A 16,800-nucleotide genomic window follows, 5' to 3' on the forward strand; every position below is an offset into this window, starting at 1 on the left:
GTTTTTACAAATAGATCAATTAAGATGAGAACTGAGAACTGACCATTTTCTTTAACATCATGGAAGTCAGTGGATGACCTTAACATGAGTAGTTTTAGTAGAAAAATGGGAATGAAAGACTTTATAATGAACCCAAGAAAAAAATAGAGGAATTGGAGGCAAGGAGTATAAATAATCTTTTGATGAATTTTTGTTGTAAAAGATACCTGAGAAATGAGGCACTGGCTGGAGGAGGGACAGGAAGACATGGGATCAGGGAGGAGGGTTTTGTGAGTTTTTTTTTTAATTTTTATTTTTTTATGGGAGATGTTACTATAAGTTTGTCTGGTAATGGAATTGATCCAGTAGAGAAGGAAGAAATGCTGATGAAAAAGCAAGAGGAGAGAATGGTTGAAATGGCTTGTAGTTTTGGAAAGCAGAACTGTGAAGTCCTCCTGGCAGCCGTGTCCTTTGCCTCAGTGCTCTCTAGGCCACAGAGAAGAGAGGGCAGGAACATTGAAGAGCTGGTAATTGTGACTACTGCTGCGTTTGGCCTCTTTTGAATTAGGTTTAAAGATCTTGATGGCAGCCTCTGGTCTTATTCATGCCAAAGCACTCAGCATGGGTCTTGGGCAGAGCTTATTTCCTTCTGACATCTAGCAGACACAGCTGGACCCTGCTTTTCTTTGAGTTCTAAAGATCCAGGGGTAGGGAAAAGGTTTACCTTCCCATCTTTTGTCTTTCTTTTCCACTGTGAATGTTTTGACCCTGCCTGTGAACACGATTGTGCCTGATACTTGATATTAAGCTTCTGTTTTATCAAAGTACATGCCACACCTATTCTACACAGAAAGCCATGGAATGTAGGCAGGACCAAAAGCTGCTAAAAATCCCTTTTGTTTTCCCCACAGCATTACTTATTTGTAGAACAGAATGGCTAGTGAAGAAGTTTCACTATGTTTCCACTAGTTACAGTAAGAGAAATTTGAATTTTCCTGCTCATTTTACTGAAACCTCCACTTGTAATTTAGAGGCTTAACTCTTTAGAAGCTACATCCTTGCAGATAAATAAAATGGATAATAATTCCATACTATTTGATGGTAGTTCTAAGGAGAAAGGGTCTTTTCATAATGAAATCTGACCCAGATGCCCATGAACAAATTTATTGAAAATGCTAAACAAAAGACATCCCAAGGTAGCTAAAATAATGAAATATCAGATCAGTCAGACCTTGCTATAGGGCAATTTTTGCTACCCTTCCCCACCCTGCCTGCCCCATAGTTGTTCCTTAAATTGTAATTGTGCTGCTCCCATAGTCTTAGTAGGTTCTTTGCAGAAGGAATAACAGTTCCAAGTTTTCACACAGATTTGTTTTGTGATAAGGGATCCAAAGGAGGCATTTAAATAATTTTCAGAATTGCTCTACCAGTTACCTTTTTACCCTAAGTAAGCTTGGAATGCATCCAGCAAAACAGCTTTTGCATGCTCTTACCTTTTATTTATTTATTTTTCTTGCCACCCCCCCGCCCCCGCCCAGTTGTCTGCTCTCTGTGTCCATTTGCTGTGTGTTCTCCCGTGACTGCTTCTATCCTTATCAGCGGCACTAGGAATCTGTGTTTCTTTTCCGTGCATCATCTTGTTGTGTCAGCTTTCCGTGTGTGCAGTGCCATTCCTGGGCAGGCTGTACATTCTTTCGCGCTGGGCGGCTCGCCCCATGGGGCACACTCCTTGCACATGGGGCTCCCCTACGCGGGGGACACCCCTGCATGGCAGGGCACTCATTGCACGCATCAGCATTGCACATGGGCCAGCTCCACACGAGTCAAGGAGGCCCGGGGTTTGAACCGCGGACCTCTCATGTGGTAGGCAGATGCCCTATCCATTGGGCCAAGTCCACTTCCTGCTCATATCTTTTAAAACGAACATCTTCCTTCCCTTTAGTTAGTTTCTGGCAGAATTTCTACAAATGTTTTGTTTTTCTCTAGTCTTTCCAGTGTTTCACTTGAGTTGAACTTAGAGGGTACCCAATGTTCCTGAAGGAGACCTTTGAATCTCACTCACAGTCACTTTTGTTAAATAGCAGTCAATTCTGATTCTTCTTGTGGGAGGATGTCAGCCATCCTTTTATTTATTATTATTTTTTTATTTTTTTTATTATTTATTTATTTATTTTTAATTACATTATGAAAAATATGAGGTCCCATTCAACCCCACCGCCCCCGCCCCCCACTCCCCCCACAGCAACACTCTCTCCCATCATCATGACACATCCATTGCACCTGGTAAGTTCATCTCTGAGCATCACTGCACCCCATAGTCAATGGTCCACATCATAGCCCAGACTCTCTCACGTTCCATCCAGTGGGCCCTGGGGGGATCTATAATGTCCCGTAATTGTCCGTGAAGCACTATCCAGGACAACTCCACGTCCTGAAAACGCCTCCACATCTCATCTCTTCCTCCCGTTCCCCACACCCAGCAGCCACCATGGCTACCGTTCCCACACCCATTCCACATTTTCTCTGTGGACATTGGATTGGTTGTGTCCATTGCACATCTATGTCAAGTGAGGGCTTAGATTCCACATGGGTACTGGATGCACTCCTCCCGCTTCCAGTTGTAGACACTCTAGGCTCCATGTTGTGGTGGTTGACCTTCTTCAACTCCATGTTAGCTGAGTGGAGTAAGTCCAATAAATCAAAGTGTAGGAGCTGAAGTCTGTTGAGGCTCTGGGCCTGGGTGTCCTTTTATTTTTTTAATGAAATTTTTCCCGTGATGGGAAGTCAGATGTAGCAGCCAATAACTTCTATAGGAATACCGTGCTAAGACCTGGGGAAAGATGAGAGTTTTTTCTTCTTGTACCTAACTGTGCAATGGAGAGTACTATCATCAGAACATTGAGGTGAAATCTGGGACATCCTTTGTGTCTTTGAAATTCAAAATTTGTTCCAACTAACCTGAGAGTTTTATTTTTTTATTTTGCAGTATCCAGACATCAGTCAAGAATCTGATTCTCCATTTGTTTTTATTTGCACAAATCCCCAGGAAATGATTGTGAAGTTTCCTATTAAAGGACATCCAAAAATATGTAAGTTACTTTGATGGTCTAATTTTCTTTCTCTCTTGCAACTCACTTGTTTAGATTTTTTAAATTATCTCTTTTTACCCTGTTCTATCGCATCCCTAATGTAGGAGGATAAATATCATTATATTTATCAATAACTTCAATGTTAGGTTAACTACAGTATGGCATGTCCAAAAGTATACCTTGATGCATAATTGTTAGCATGCTAGTGAATCATTCTAAACATCCATTTAGGACCCCATCATGTTCAGTCAAAGGAATATGTTTTACCCCACCATACTGCTCATTAAAGGAAAAAGTAAGTCAATGCTAGTGGCAACATTGTCATTTACCCATCCAATCCAAGAATAAGGGTCCAATCCAAGCATGAGACTTAATTTTTTTTAACACTCTTTCATTGTCTGTTTTGGTTTCCCTTGATTATTGGTTCCTAGCACTCTACCCTAGCCCTCTTGCTTTTCATCCTTTTTTTAAAACTTCTGCATCATTCATTTCTCTAACTTTCACTATTATGTTTGTGATTACAGTACCCACTGAATATTGACTTCTCAGAAAGTGCTTCCTGACTACTATTTCAATTTCCAACCCTTCTTCAAGTCCCAACTTTTCTCCCTCTGCCTAGTCCTGCAGCAGACTCTTTTTTTTTTGTACCTGACACATATAAATTTTTTTTAATCATATATATATATATATATATTTTTTTAATTTTCCCCCTGGTAGACCAAAGTTTCTTTTTCTTTTTTTAATTTATTTTTTCTTTTTTTCTCTACCCTTCCCCTCCAACTCCAGTTGTCTGCTCTCTGTGTCCACTCGCTGCATGTTCTGTGACTACTTCTATCGTTATCAGCAGCACCGGAAACCTGTGTTTCTTTTTGCTGCGTCATCTTGTTGTGTCAGCTCTCTGTGTGTGTGGTGCCATTCCTGGGCAGGCTGCACTTTCTTTTGCGCTGGGCGGCTCTCCTTATGGGGCACACTCCTTGCGCTTGGGGCTCCCCTACGCAGGGGACACCCCAGCATGGCACGGCACTCCTTGCGTGCATCAGCACTGTGCATGGGCCAGCTCCCCACGGTTCAAGGAGGCCCGGGGTTTGAACAGCCAACCTCCTATGTTGTAGGCAGATGCCCTATCCATTGGGCCAAGTCCACTTCCCGACACAATATATTTGGTTCATAGTAATGGAGCCATACAGTATTTGTCCTTTTATGTCTGGCTTCCTTTGCGCAACCTAATGTCCTCCAGGTTCATCCATGTTGTTATATGCTTTACAATTTCATTTCTTCTTACAGATTCATAATATTCCATCATGTGACTACACCAGTTTGTTTATCCGTTCATCAGTTGATGGGCACCTGGATTGTTTCCATCTTTTGGAAATTGTGAATAATGCTGCTATGAATGTCAGTGTGCAGATGTCTGTTAGTATCTCTACTTTCAGTTCTTTTGGGAATATACCCAGTAGCAATATTACAGGGTCTCGTGGCAAGTCTATATTAAGCTTCTTTAGGAACTGCCAAATAGTCCTCCACAATGGCTGTACCATTCTGTATTCCCACCAACAGTGAAGGAGAGTTCCTATCTCTCCACACCCTCTCCAACACTTGTAGTTCTCTGTCTTTTTAATAGTGGCCATTCTAATAGGTGTGAAATGGTATCTCATTGTAGTTTTGATTCGAATTTCCTTAATTATTAGTGATGTTGAGCACATTTTCAGGTGTTTTTTTGCCATTTATATTTCTTCTTTGGACACATTTCTATTCAAGTCTTTCGCCCATTTTTTGATTGGGTTGTTTGTCTTTTTATTGTTGAGTTGTAACATCTCTTTATATATCCTGGATACTAAACCGTTATCGGACATGTGATTTCCCAATATTTTCTCCCATTAAGTCGGCTGCCTTCTCACACTTTGTCAAAGTCCTGGGAGGTGCAAAACTGCTTAATTTTGAGGTGTTCCCATTTATCTGTTTTTCCTTTTGTTGTGCATGCTTTGGGTATAAGGTTCAAGGAACCACCATCTACCACAAAGTCTTTAAGACATTTCCCTACATTTTCTAATAGTGGTTTATGATCCTGGCTTTTATATTTAGGTCTTTGATCCATTTTGAGTTGATTCTTGTATAGGGAGTGAGATAAGGGTTCTCCTTCATTCTTTTGGTTATAGATACCCAGTTCTTCCGGCTCCATTTGTTAAAGAAACTGTTTTGTCCCATTAACGTGGACTTGGTAGGTTTGTCAAAAAACAATTGACTATATAGGTGGGGGTTTATTCCTGGATTCTCAGTTCTATTCCACTGATCGATGTGTCTGTTTTTATGCCAGGACCATGTATTTGACCACAAAGCTACATTGACCACTGTAGCGTTATAATATGTTTCAGGATCAGGCAGTGAAATTCCTCCCATGTCAACTCTTCTTTTTAGAATGCTTTTGGTTATTTGACTGCACTTGCCCTTCCAAATGAATTTGGTAATTACCTTTTCTAATTCTGTAAAGTAGGCTGTTTGAATTTTGAATTTTGGTTGGTATTGCATTGAATCTGTAAATCAGTTTGGGAAAGATTGATATCTTCACAATATTTATTCTTCTAGTCCATGAACGTGGAATGTCTTTCTATTTGTTTAGGTCTTTTAAAATTTCTGTTAGCATTGTTTTGTAGTTTTCTGCATATAGGTCCTATACTATTTTGGTTAGATTAATTCCCAGGTATTTGAGTGCTTTTGTTGCTATTATAAATGGAATTTTTCCTCTAATTTCATCCTCAGATTTTTCAGTACTAGCTTACAAAGACATTACTGACTTTTGCCTGTTGATTTTATATTCTGCCACTTTGCTGAACTCATTTATTAGCTCAAGTAGCTTTGTCATGGATCCTTCAGAATTCTCTAAGTACAGGATCATGTCATCCACAAATACTGAGAGTTTTACTTCCCCTTTTCCTATTTGAATGCCTTTAAACATTTTTTCTTGTCTAATTGCCCTAGCTAGAACTTCTAGTACAATGTTGAGTAACAATGTCACAGTGGGCATCCTTGTCTCGTTCGGATCTTAGAGGGATAGCTTTCAACCTCTCCCCATTGAATATGATGTTGGCTGTGGTTATCTCATATATGCCTTTTATCAAATTGAAGAATTTCCTTTTATTCCTATCCTTTGAAGTGTTTTTTATCAAAAGTGTAAGACCATCAACATAATACTTGATTTTCTTATGTTGAACCAGCCTTGCATACTAGGAATAAATTCCACTTGGTAGTGACATATAAGTCTTTTGATACGCTGTTGAATTCTATTTGCAAGTTTTTGCATCTATGTTCATTAGAGAGATTGGTCTGTAATTTTCTTTTCTTATAGTATCTTTATCTGGCTTTGGAATTAGGGTGATGTTGGCTTCATTAAATGTGTTAAGTAATTTTCCCTCCTCTAATTTTTTGGAAGAGTTTAAACAGAATTGGTGTTAATTCTTTTCAAAATGCTTGGTAGAATTCACCTGTGAAGCCATCTGGTCCTGGACTTTTTTTTGCTGGGAGATTTTGGATGATGGATTCAATCTTTTTAAATGTGATTGGTTTGTTAAGTTCTTGTATTTCTTGTACCATCAGTGTAGGTTGTTTGTGCTTTTGTAGGAATTTGTCCATTTCATCTAGGTTGTCTAGTTTGTTGGCATTCAGTTTCTCATAATATCCTCTTGTGATCCTTTTTATTTCTGTTGGTTCAGTCAAAACCCCCCCCCTTTCATTTCTGATTGTATTTATTTGCATCTTCTCTCTTTTTTTCTTTGGTTGTCTAGCCTAGGGGGTTGTCAATTTATTCATCTTCTTAAAATAAAACAACTTTTGGTTTTGTTGATTTTTCTCTATTGTTTTTTGTTCTTTTTTACTTTATTTCTGTTCTAATTTTTTTTAAGATTTATTTTTTATTTATTTCTCTCCCCATCCCTGCCCCGCCCCAATTGTCTGCTCTCTGTGTGCATTCACTGTGTGTTCTTCAGTGTCCGCTTGTGTCAGCGGCACCCAGAATCTGTGTCTTGTTTTGTTGCGCCATATTGCTACATCAGCTCTCAGTGTGTGTGGCACCATTCCTGGGCAGGCTGCACATTTTTTGCGCTGGGCAGCTCTCCTTATGGGGCGCACTCCTTACACGTGGGGCTCCCCTACATGGGGGACACCCCTGCTTGGCACAGCACTCCTTGCACACATCAGCACTGTGTGTGGGCTAGCTCATCACACAGGTCAGGAGGCTCTGAGTATGAACCTTGGACCTCCCATGTGGTAGGCAGACGCCCTATCCATTGGGCCAAATCCGCTTCCCTGTTCTAATCTTTATTATTTCTTTCCTTCTGCTTGCTTTGGGATTGGTTTTCTGTTCTTTTACTAGTTTTTCTAATTGTTCAGTTAAATCTTTGAGTTTAGCACTTCTTTTTTAATATAGGTGTTCAGGGCTATAAATTTCCCTCTCAGGACTGCCTTCACGGTATCCCATAAGTTTTCATAAGTTGTGTTCTCATTTTCATTTGTCTCAATATATTTACTGATTTCACTTGCAATTTCTTCTTTGACCTGCTGATTATTTAGGAGTGTGTTGTTCACTCTCCACACATTTGTGAAATTACTTTTTTCCTGTGTGTTATTGATTTCCAGTTTCATTCCATTATGTTCTGAGAAGATGCTTTGTGTAATTTCAGTCTTTTTATGTTCGTTGAGAGCTGCATCATGCCCTAACACGTGGTCTATCCTGGAGAAAGATCCATGGGCACTTGAGAAGAATGTGTAACCCACTGAGTTTAGATGCAGTGTTCTGTAGAAGTCTGTTAGGGCTAACTCGTTTATCATATTTTTCAAGTTCTCTGTTTTCTTGTTGATCATCTGTCTAGTTGTTGTAATGTTGAAAGTAGGGTGTTGAAGTCTCCAACAATCATTATAGAAACTTCTATTTCTCCCTTGAGTTTCGCCATAGTTTGTCTCAGGTCTTTTGGGGCACCCTGTTTAGATACATAGACATTTATGAGTGTTAAATCTTCCTGGTGTCTTTTCCCTTTTACTAATATGTAATGGCTTTCTCTATCTCATAACTTTTTCACATTTAAAGTCTGTTTTGTCCAATATTACTTTAGCTGCCCCTGCTCTTTTTTTGGTTACTATTTGCATGGAGTATCTTCTTCTAACTTCTCACTTTCAGCTGGTTTATATCCCTGGGTTTAAGATGAGTTTCTTGTAAGCAGCATATGGAAGGCTCATGTCTTTTTATCCATTCTGTCAGCTTGTGTATATATATATATTTTTATCACCCCCCGCTTGCGGCTTTTTTGCGTGCTATCTGCTCTCTAAGTCCATTCTCTGTGCATTCTTCTGTGTCTGTATTTATTTTTATTTATTTCCCTTCCACCTGCTTGCGGCTTGCTTGCTGTCTGCTCTCTGTGTCAGTTTGCTGCGTTCTTCTGTGTTTTTTATTTTTTTCTTGTCTCCATTTTTGTTGCATCACCTTGTTGAGTCTGCTCTCTGTGGCGCTTGCGGGCCGGGCGGCTCTCCGCAGCATGCGGGCAAACCTGCCTTTAGAAGGAGGTCCCAGAATGTGAACCCAGGGCCTCTCATATGGTGGACAGGAGCCCGACTGATTGAGCCACAGCCGCTACCCTGTCAGCCTGTATATTTTGACTGGGGAGTTTAAACCATTCACATTCAGTGATATTACTGTAAATGCATTATTTACTTCCACCATTTTATTCTTTGGTTTTCTTACATCATATCATATTTTTTGTCTGTCCTTTTACTCTTTTGGTTGTCCTTTCTCTATTCTTTCTTCTAAACTCTCCTCCAGGCCTTTCTCTCCTGTCTTTTTATTTCAGGGTCTAAGGTTTCCTTTAATATTTCCTGCAAAGGTGGATTTTTTTTTTGCAAACTCTCTTAGTTTCTGTTTGTGAATATTTTATGCTCACCTTCATATTTGAAGGACAATTTTGCTGGATAAAGAATTTCGGCTGGCAGTTTTTCTTTCAGTGTCCTAATTGTATCGTACCACTGTTTTCTCACCTCCATGGTTTCTGATGAGAACTCTGCGCTACATCTTCCTGGACGTCCCTTGTATGTGATGGTTTTACTTCTCCCTTGCTGCTCTGAGAATTTTCTTGTTATTTTTGACATTTGACATTCTGAGTAGTATGTCTTGGAGTAGGTCTATTCGGATTTATTATGATTGGAGTAGAATGCATTTCTTGGACATTCTTTCATGAGAGTTGGGAAATTTTCAGCTGTTATTTTCTCAAATAACTCTTTCTGCCCCTTTTCCTTTCTCTTCTACTTCTGGAGCTCCCATAACACATATTTTGTTGCGTTTCATGTTGTCATTCAACTCTTGAGCCCCTGCTCAATTTTTTCCATTCTTTCCTCTGTTCTTTTCTGTCTTCAGTTTTAGCTATTCTGTCTTTGGTATTCATTGTTCTTTCCTCTATTGTCTCTAGTCTGGTAATATGTTTTTAAAGATTTATTTTTTATTTCTTTCTCTCTCCTCCCCCGCTCCTCCCCCGCTCCTCCCCCGCCTCCTCCCCCCACCCAGTTTTGTGCTCTCTGTGTCCATTCGCTGTGTGTTCTTTTTTTTTTTTTTTTTTTTAAGATTTATTTATTTATTTTCCCCCCTCCCCTGGTTGTCTGTTCTTGGTGTCTATTTGCTGCGTCTTGTTTCTTTGTCTGCTTCTGTTGTCGTCAGCGGCACGGGAAGTATGGGCGGCGCCATTCCTGGGCAGGCTGCTCTTTCTTTTCACGCTGGGCGGCTTTCCTCACGGGCGCACTCCTTGCACGTGGGGCTCCCCCACGCGGGGGACACCCTTGCGTGGCACGGCACTCCTTGCGCGCATCAGCGCTGCGCATGGCCAGCTCCACATGGGTCAAGGAGGCCCGGGGTTTGAACCGCGGACCTCCCATATGGTAGACGGACGCCCTAACCACTGGGCCAAAGTCCGTTTCCCCACTGTGTGTTCTTCTGTGTCTGCTTTTATTCTTGTCAGCGGCACGGGCATCTGTGTCTCTTTTTGTTGCGTCAGCTCTCCATGTGTGCAGCACCACTCCTGGGCAGGCTACACTTTTTTCACGTGGGGCAGCTCTCCTTACAGGGCGCACTCCTTGCACATGGGGCTCCCCTGTGCGGGGGACACCCCTGTATGGCATGGCACTCCTTGCACACATCAGCACTGCATGCGGGCCAGCTCACCACACGGGTCAGGAGTTTGAACCCTGGACCTCCCATGTGGCATTGAGCCAAATCTACTTCCCTGGTAATATGTTTTTGATCTCACCTATTGTGTCTTTCATTCCCATGAGCTCTGTTACTTTTCTGTTCAGGATTTCAAATTCTTATTTGCACTTACTCAGTGTCTTCTTGATGTCATTTATCTCTTTAGTCTTATTATCTTTCAGCTCATTAATTTGATTTTGGAAGTTTGTGCACATCTCACTATTTTCTCAAATCCTATGTCTCTTCTGGGGCTTTGATATATTCCTTTTCTTGGGCCATGTCTTCCATTTTCTTAATATGGCTCTTAATTTTTTTTGCTGATGTCTGGGCATCTGATTAGGATGTAGTTTATTCAAATGCTCAATTTCTTTCTCTTTTGTAGGGATTTTTTTTTAAAAAGATTTATTTATTTATTTAATCCCCACCCCCTTCCCCGGTTGTCTGTTCTCTGTGTCTATTTGCTGCGTCTTGTTTCTTTGTCCGCTTCTGTTGTCGTCAGCGGCACGGGAAGTGTGGGCAGCGCCATTCCTGGGCAGGCTGCACTTTCTTTCGCGCTGGGCGGCTCTCCTTACGGGGTGCACTCCTTGCGCGTGGGGCTCCCCTACGTGGGGGACACCCCTGTGTGGCAGGGCACTCCTGCGCGCATCAGCACTGCGCATGGGCCAGCTCCACACAGGTCAAGAAGGCCCGGGGTTTGAACCGCGGACCTCCCATATGGTAGATGGACGCCCTAACTACTGGGCCAAGTCCGTTTCCCTCTTTTGTAGGGATTTAGTGGCAGGAGGCGGTGTGTTACCACTGCTTTTTGATTCTTGGCTCGACTTGGATTGTTAGGATTGCCCCTGCTGGTTGCTCAGAACTTGGCTCTGGACCCAATAATTGGTTGCAAACCAGCTTCCTAGTGCCTTGGGGAGGGAAGCTTTAAAGGCTGGGAAAATCCTTTATTATTTTTAATTTGCTCACATGCACTTTCTTAATTTGTCAACAGATGGTGCTCTGCAGCAACTCTCAGTTTCAGTGCGTGGTTGGAGTGTATTTTTTAGTCTGGATCAACCTGATTTAGTTTCTTTCCTTGAGGCTAAGAGCCTTGTAATTCAAACTTTTGCAGTTCTTCAGCTTTCTCTGGGAACCCCCTCCCTTTTCGAGGGTTGGAAATATTTCCATTCCCCTCTGAGTTCTCAACAATAAGTCCCTGTTAGTAGAGTAGGCGATTGGGAGGGTTGTATATCTTTAGCCCCTTGCTGACTCCCAAGGTAAACAAAGGCATAGCCCTACCCTGCCTGGAAGGGCTCCTGGGATACAGCAGATCAAATATGTGAGTCCAAAGCTGAGTCAGCCTTAGGCTATGTCCCTCTCTCTCCCCTTTCCTGGGGTGGTGGATCCCTGGATCCCCCTTTGTCTATAGAGACAGGCCCAGAGGCCTGAGAATTCTAAAGTTTCTTTAGTGTGGTGGAAGGTGCGGGCAGTAGTAGCTGCTGGTTTCATCTCACAGTTGTGTCATCATGATTCCCCTCCTTTGTCCCTTTCTCCTCTGGGCGGTATCCAGCCTTCGCCTGGTGTCTAAAGGCTAGAAGATTTTTTTCCAGGCTGTTTCAGCCTATCCTCTAGCTATTTTTCTGAAGAAGAGAGACCCATGTCTTTGTAGTCTTCCATCTTCCCGGCAGTCAGCAGACTCTTAAAACATACATTGATGCCTCCCTATTTAACTTGTAAAAACATCAATGACTCTCCCATTCACTCATTTCAGTTACCATTCTGTGCCTGGGTGTCACAGGTTTCCCATTTGTTAATTGAGGTAATGGAGGGTAGGCATTGTTTTCAGCCATGCACTATGGGATCAACTCACCCTCAAAAACCTGTTCTCATAACCTGTGTTATGAGGAAGGAAAATCACCTAGAGAAGTGTTAAAATAAAGGTTTCTGGGTCCTGCTCACAGATGATACTGATTCTGCTGTTTAGCTGACTACACCTTAAGTAACACTGCTTTCATCACAAAATGAAATCCTTGGAGTATGAATTTATATTAATACCTGTTTAGTGCAAATTTAGGCAACCCTAATGATTTATAAGACACATCAAATCAGAAAATGTATAAATGTAGATTGCCCTTGACTTACATCAATTGCTTACTATTGATGTAAACAATACCCCAACTGGTGGCCAGATAGTCCTGGAAATTCTTTTCTTTTTCTTTACTATTTAAAATGTAAATCTCCCTTTTCTTCTTCTCCCTTGGTTATAGCATTCTACCCCTTTCTACTCTATTCCATCCTCACCTTATTCTAGGCACTGGTGGCAACACTGGTTTTAGAAAGAAAGTGTGGTAAGGTCTTCTCTCCCAAACCCACTGTTGCTTTATCTTTAGTCCCAGTTCCCTTTTCTTTGCTTCTTCCCCATCTTGATTTTCACCTGCTGCTTAAGCTCCTGTGAGAAAATGTTCCGTATAAACAAAGTTTAGGTATTTCTTTGAATTATTTTATTTCAGTACTTCTCTACCTAGAGACCCACCTTACATACATAGGTGGCTTTCATTTTCCTCTATAAGGTGTAAATTGAGGAGGAAGGAGTGGGTGGTATCTGGGGGAGTAATGCTCTTAGGAGAAAGCTTTAATAGCCTCCTATCTTTTCCCCATTGTTGCTAATAGCTAAAATCTTTAAAAAGAAAAATGGACTGTGGGCTTGTCTGAAAAACAACAGGGCTAGAGATAAATTGTGAAATTTCAGCTTCTTCCATGGTAGGTCACATAGGTGAAACATTTGGTCAGAAACAATAAGTAGCAAAAATAAAAAAAGAGAGAATAAATAGGCCAGTCCCTATGTATCTCAGAAAAAAAAATTCTATTGAGAGGGAGCCAGCCTACCTGAGAGTTTAGTCTGGTGTGAAATTCTATTTTATTCTTTTATCCTTGATTCCTCCTTACTGTCTCTAAAAGGTTTACCCTCTGCCAGAACTCCCTTCCCTTAGATTGTAGGAGCCATCTCCAGTGGCTCAGAGCTAGAGAAATCTTTAATTCAAGTGCCATAGGATTCCAGTCCCTAAATATGTTGTTATAGGAAGTGGTTAAGTTCCATAGTATTAATATTAATAATCAATTTCACTTATAACACTACCTCTTAAAGTGCTTTTGTGGAATGGCTTAGGAACCTAGCTACCTTTTATTGATTATTTCTTTGAGAAATGTATTCCAAGTACCAAACTTTTGACTTACAAATAAACTTTTGAGAATACAATCCATTTACATGCTATAGCACATGTATATATGTATATTATATACTTTATGTTAAAGGTATATATTTTGATTTGTTTGTTTTGGGACATGTAAACTTAAGCCTGCTTGATCTGAGGGTAATTGTGTTTACTGGAATTGAAATAACTCAGAAAGAAGTAAAGAGCCGTATGATAACACTTGGCTGTATGCTCAACTGGAGAAATGTAAAAAAGTTAAGTATAATAGAATATATAGGTTGAATGCTCAAATAAAGAGATAAAAGTAAATTTTGCATCTACAAACTCATGCAAATACTCTGCCTTATATCTTATGCAAAATATTTAATAATCCCTGAATGATCCATGATACATACTTTTTCTTCTTTTAACTCCTGGCCCATCTGCTGCACATGCATTTGATTTTCTTTTAGGCACTGTGATTGAGGATATGATAACACTGAAGTGCTGTGGTAGTAAATGTAAAATATGGGGGCACATATAGAAACTAAGCATTATCATTCTGCTACTAAGACTGTGTACCTTATTGTAGTTCACTGCCCAGATCCCAAATCTGGAAAGATCAGGCTGAACTATAACCTGAGCTCAGACTCCCTGCATCCCACAGATAGCCATGACTGCTGCTTCTTCAAGCAAGAATCCCAGTCCTGTTTCTTGTCCTTTCCTGCATTGTCCACAGCTGGCCCAAAAGTTGCCACTTTTGGTGGCCACTGTGGTAGAAGTTAGGAGTACAAAAGAGTCCTTTTGTGAGGAGCTCAAAGATTGTTAGCACATGTCTGGTTGTATTGAAACCTAGGTAGTGAAAGAATTTCTGAATCCCTGGGATGCCCTGGAAATCCCTGTTTCTCTCATATATTCTCCCTCCTTCCTCCTTTTGTTACTTTTCCAATTCATAATATCAACACTGAAGCCCACCATTAGTTTGCCTACCTTGGAGTGTTTTGCTCTGGTGGACCTGATCTTTCCTAGGCTTGAGGGTTCTTACAGTCAAACTGGAGTTTTCTGAAACATCAGAGAATGTTCTTATACAGTAGAGCCTTGAAAACGTGAAGAAAGTGAAGTCTGTATTTTTAATATGAGGATTCTGAAGTATAAAAACTTGCCTGGGGGTTAATGGTACATTAAAGACTATAAGGAACACCAACTTCTACACCCCAGTGTAAATAAATAAGACTACCCTTACTTTTTCAAGGGACTTGCTTTGTGTTTGTGAAGCACTTTAACCCTTTATTTCAATTAGTTATTTGATGAAATAACCTAATGTATGTAAAACTCTTAGCATAGTGACTGGTACATAGAGAGCAATTAATGGTATTGTAATCCTCTTAACAACTCACAGTTAACAGTGTTTTTTCCTCCTTTTATTTTCCAGTTGAGTAATCAGAATGATAAAAGTTGTTATTTTACTCAAATCTTCTGTATCTATCTAGGTTTTTTGCTCTTTTCTCTGTACCAGATTGCCTCAGAAACCCATTATTCCAATTTACATTTCATCAGGGTACAATATCATAGAACTGGAAGGGATCCAACTTCCTCTTAGAATTAAGAAAGTTGAGGACAGGAATGGTTAGGTGACTTTCTCAAGGTTTACAGCAAGGTAGTCTTGGATCTAAAACTGGGATCTGAGTTTTCCAACTTACTCACTAAAGAGCTAGAAGTTTGGAGTCCTGGGTAGAATTTTAAATTCTGTCTTAGCTTGTCCTTAAAAAAAAAGTTGAATGAGTTAATATACTTGAACCTCTAGGAGTCATCAGCTTTACAATGGGTATGTTTATGTGATCCTTAGGTTGTTTTGTTTTGTTTTTATTTTTGAAATAATTTCAAACTTACAAGAAAGTTATGAACATAATGCAAAAATAATACAGAAAACTCTAATAACTCCCCTGCCCATATACCCAGATTTATCAACTTTTAACACTTTCCCACTTTTATTTCTATTTTCTAAACATTTGAGAATAGATTGCATATATCATACTCCTTTACCATCTAATATTCACATATCTATTTCCTAGAATAAGAATATTCATTTATGTAGCCACATTAAGTATGATTATCAAATTCAATAAATTTAATGTTAATCTTTAAATCAGTTTAGTTCCTGTGTATCTCAGAAGAGATTTCCAATTTTTTCAACTGCCCCAATAATGTCGTTTAGAGCATTTTCTGTCTAATTTTTACATCCAATCCAGGATCATATATTGCATTAAATTGTCATAGTCTCTTCAGTGTCTCTTTTTTTAAAAAATGGTGATAACATTATGGTAACATATATATCACATAAAATTTCCTATCTCAACCCCTTCCAAGCATATAATTCAGTGGCATTAATCACATTCATAATGTTTTGCTGCCATTACCACCATCCATTACCAAAGGTTTTCCATCATCCCACAGAGACTCAGTACTCATTGTGCATTAACTCCCCATTGCTGCCCCCTCCCCAAACCTGTACTCTAATTTCTGTCTCTATGAATTTGCATAGTTATTTCCTATTAAGTGGAATCATACAATATCTTTCCTATTTTGTCTTGCTTATTTCACTCAACATGATGTCTTCACGTTTCATCCATGTCATAGCAAGTATCAGTAACTCAGTCCTTTTTATGGCTGAGTAATATTCCACTTCACACGTATATCATATTTTGTGTCGATGGACACTTGGATTGCCTCCACTTTTTGGCTATTATGAATAATGCTACTATGAACATTGGCATACAAATATCTGTCTGTTTCCTTGCTTTCGATTCTTTGGGGCTTATACCTAGAAATTGTATTGTTGGGTCATAAGGTAATTCTATGTTTAACTTTTGAGGAGCCACCAAATTATTTTCAGTAGTGGTTGCACCATTTTACATTCCTTCCAACAGTGTACCAGGGTGCCTGTTTCTCTGTCTCCTCACCAACACTTATTATTTCCTTTTTTTAATAGCTATTCCAGTGGGTAAGAGGTGATACCTGCTGTTTTTGGTTACTTAGGCCCTATAGTGTAAAAGGTTTTGAAATTTGTGGTGATTCTCTTTGTTTAATTCATTTGATGAAAATATTTATTAAGCACCTACTATTTGAAATTCACTGTGGTAGGTGTTAGAGATACAAAGGCAAACTTGCCTTATAATAGGGCCCTTTGCCCACTTATTGGCATATGTCCATGTTTTTAGCTAGGCAGGCTTGGTGATAAAAGAACTCTTGAATTCTTGGGAATACCCTATGTTCTGAAACCTAATTAAAATCAGCAGCATTATGACTGTTGTGGAAGACATTTAGGGCATCACTTAGTGGTTTTCTGAGG

General features: G+C 40.0%; 1 protein-coding gene across 3 annotated transcripts in view; it reads left to right on the forward strand.

Moving 5' to 3' along the window:
* TRIP4 (thyroid hormone receptor interactor 4) overlaps window positions 1–16,800 on the forward strand; it is a 106,692-nt gene that overhangs the window by 85,260 nt on the left and 4,632 nt on the right. For all 3 annotated transcript variants that reach the window (XR_011648440.1, XM_004466649.4, XM_071214238.1), the window contains one exon: window positions 2,966–3,068. Coding sequence is in view for 2 of the 3 variants with exons in the window: in XM_004466649.4 (XP_004466706.1) it covers window positions 2,966–3,068 (103 nt within the window). In the remaining variant the exon portion in view is untranslated. The remainder of the gene's footprint in view (window positions 1–2,965; window positions 3,069–16,800) is intronic.

Source organism: Dasypus novemcinctus, chromosome 3 (assembly GCF_030445035.2).
Source record: "Dasypus novemcinctus isolate mDasNov1 chromosome 3, mDasNov1.1.hap2, whole genome shotgun sequence".
NCBI classification, from domain to species: Eukaryota; Metazoa; Chordata; class Mammalia; order Cingulata; family Dasypodidae; genus Dasypus; species Dasypus novemcinctus.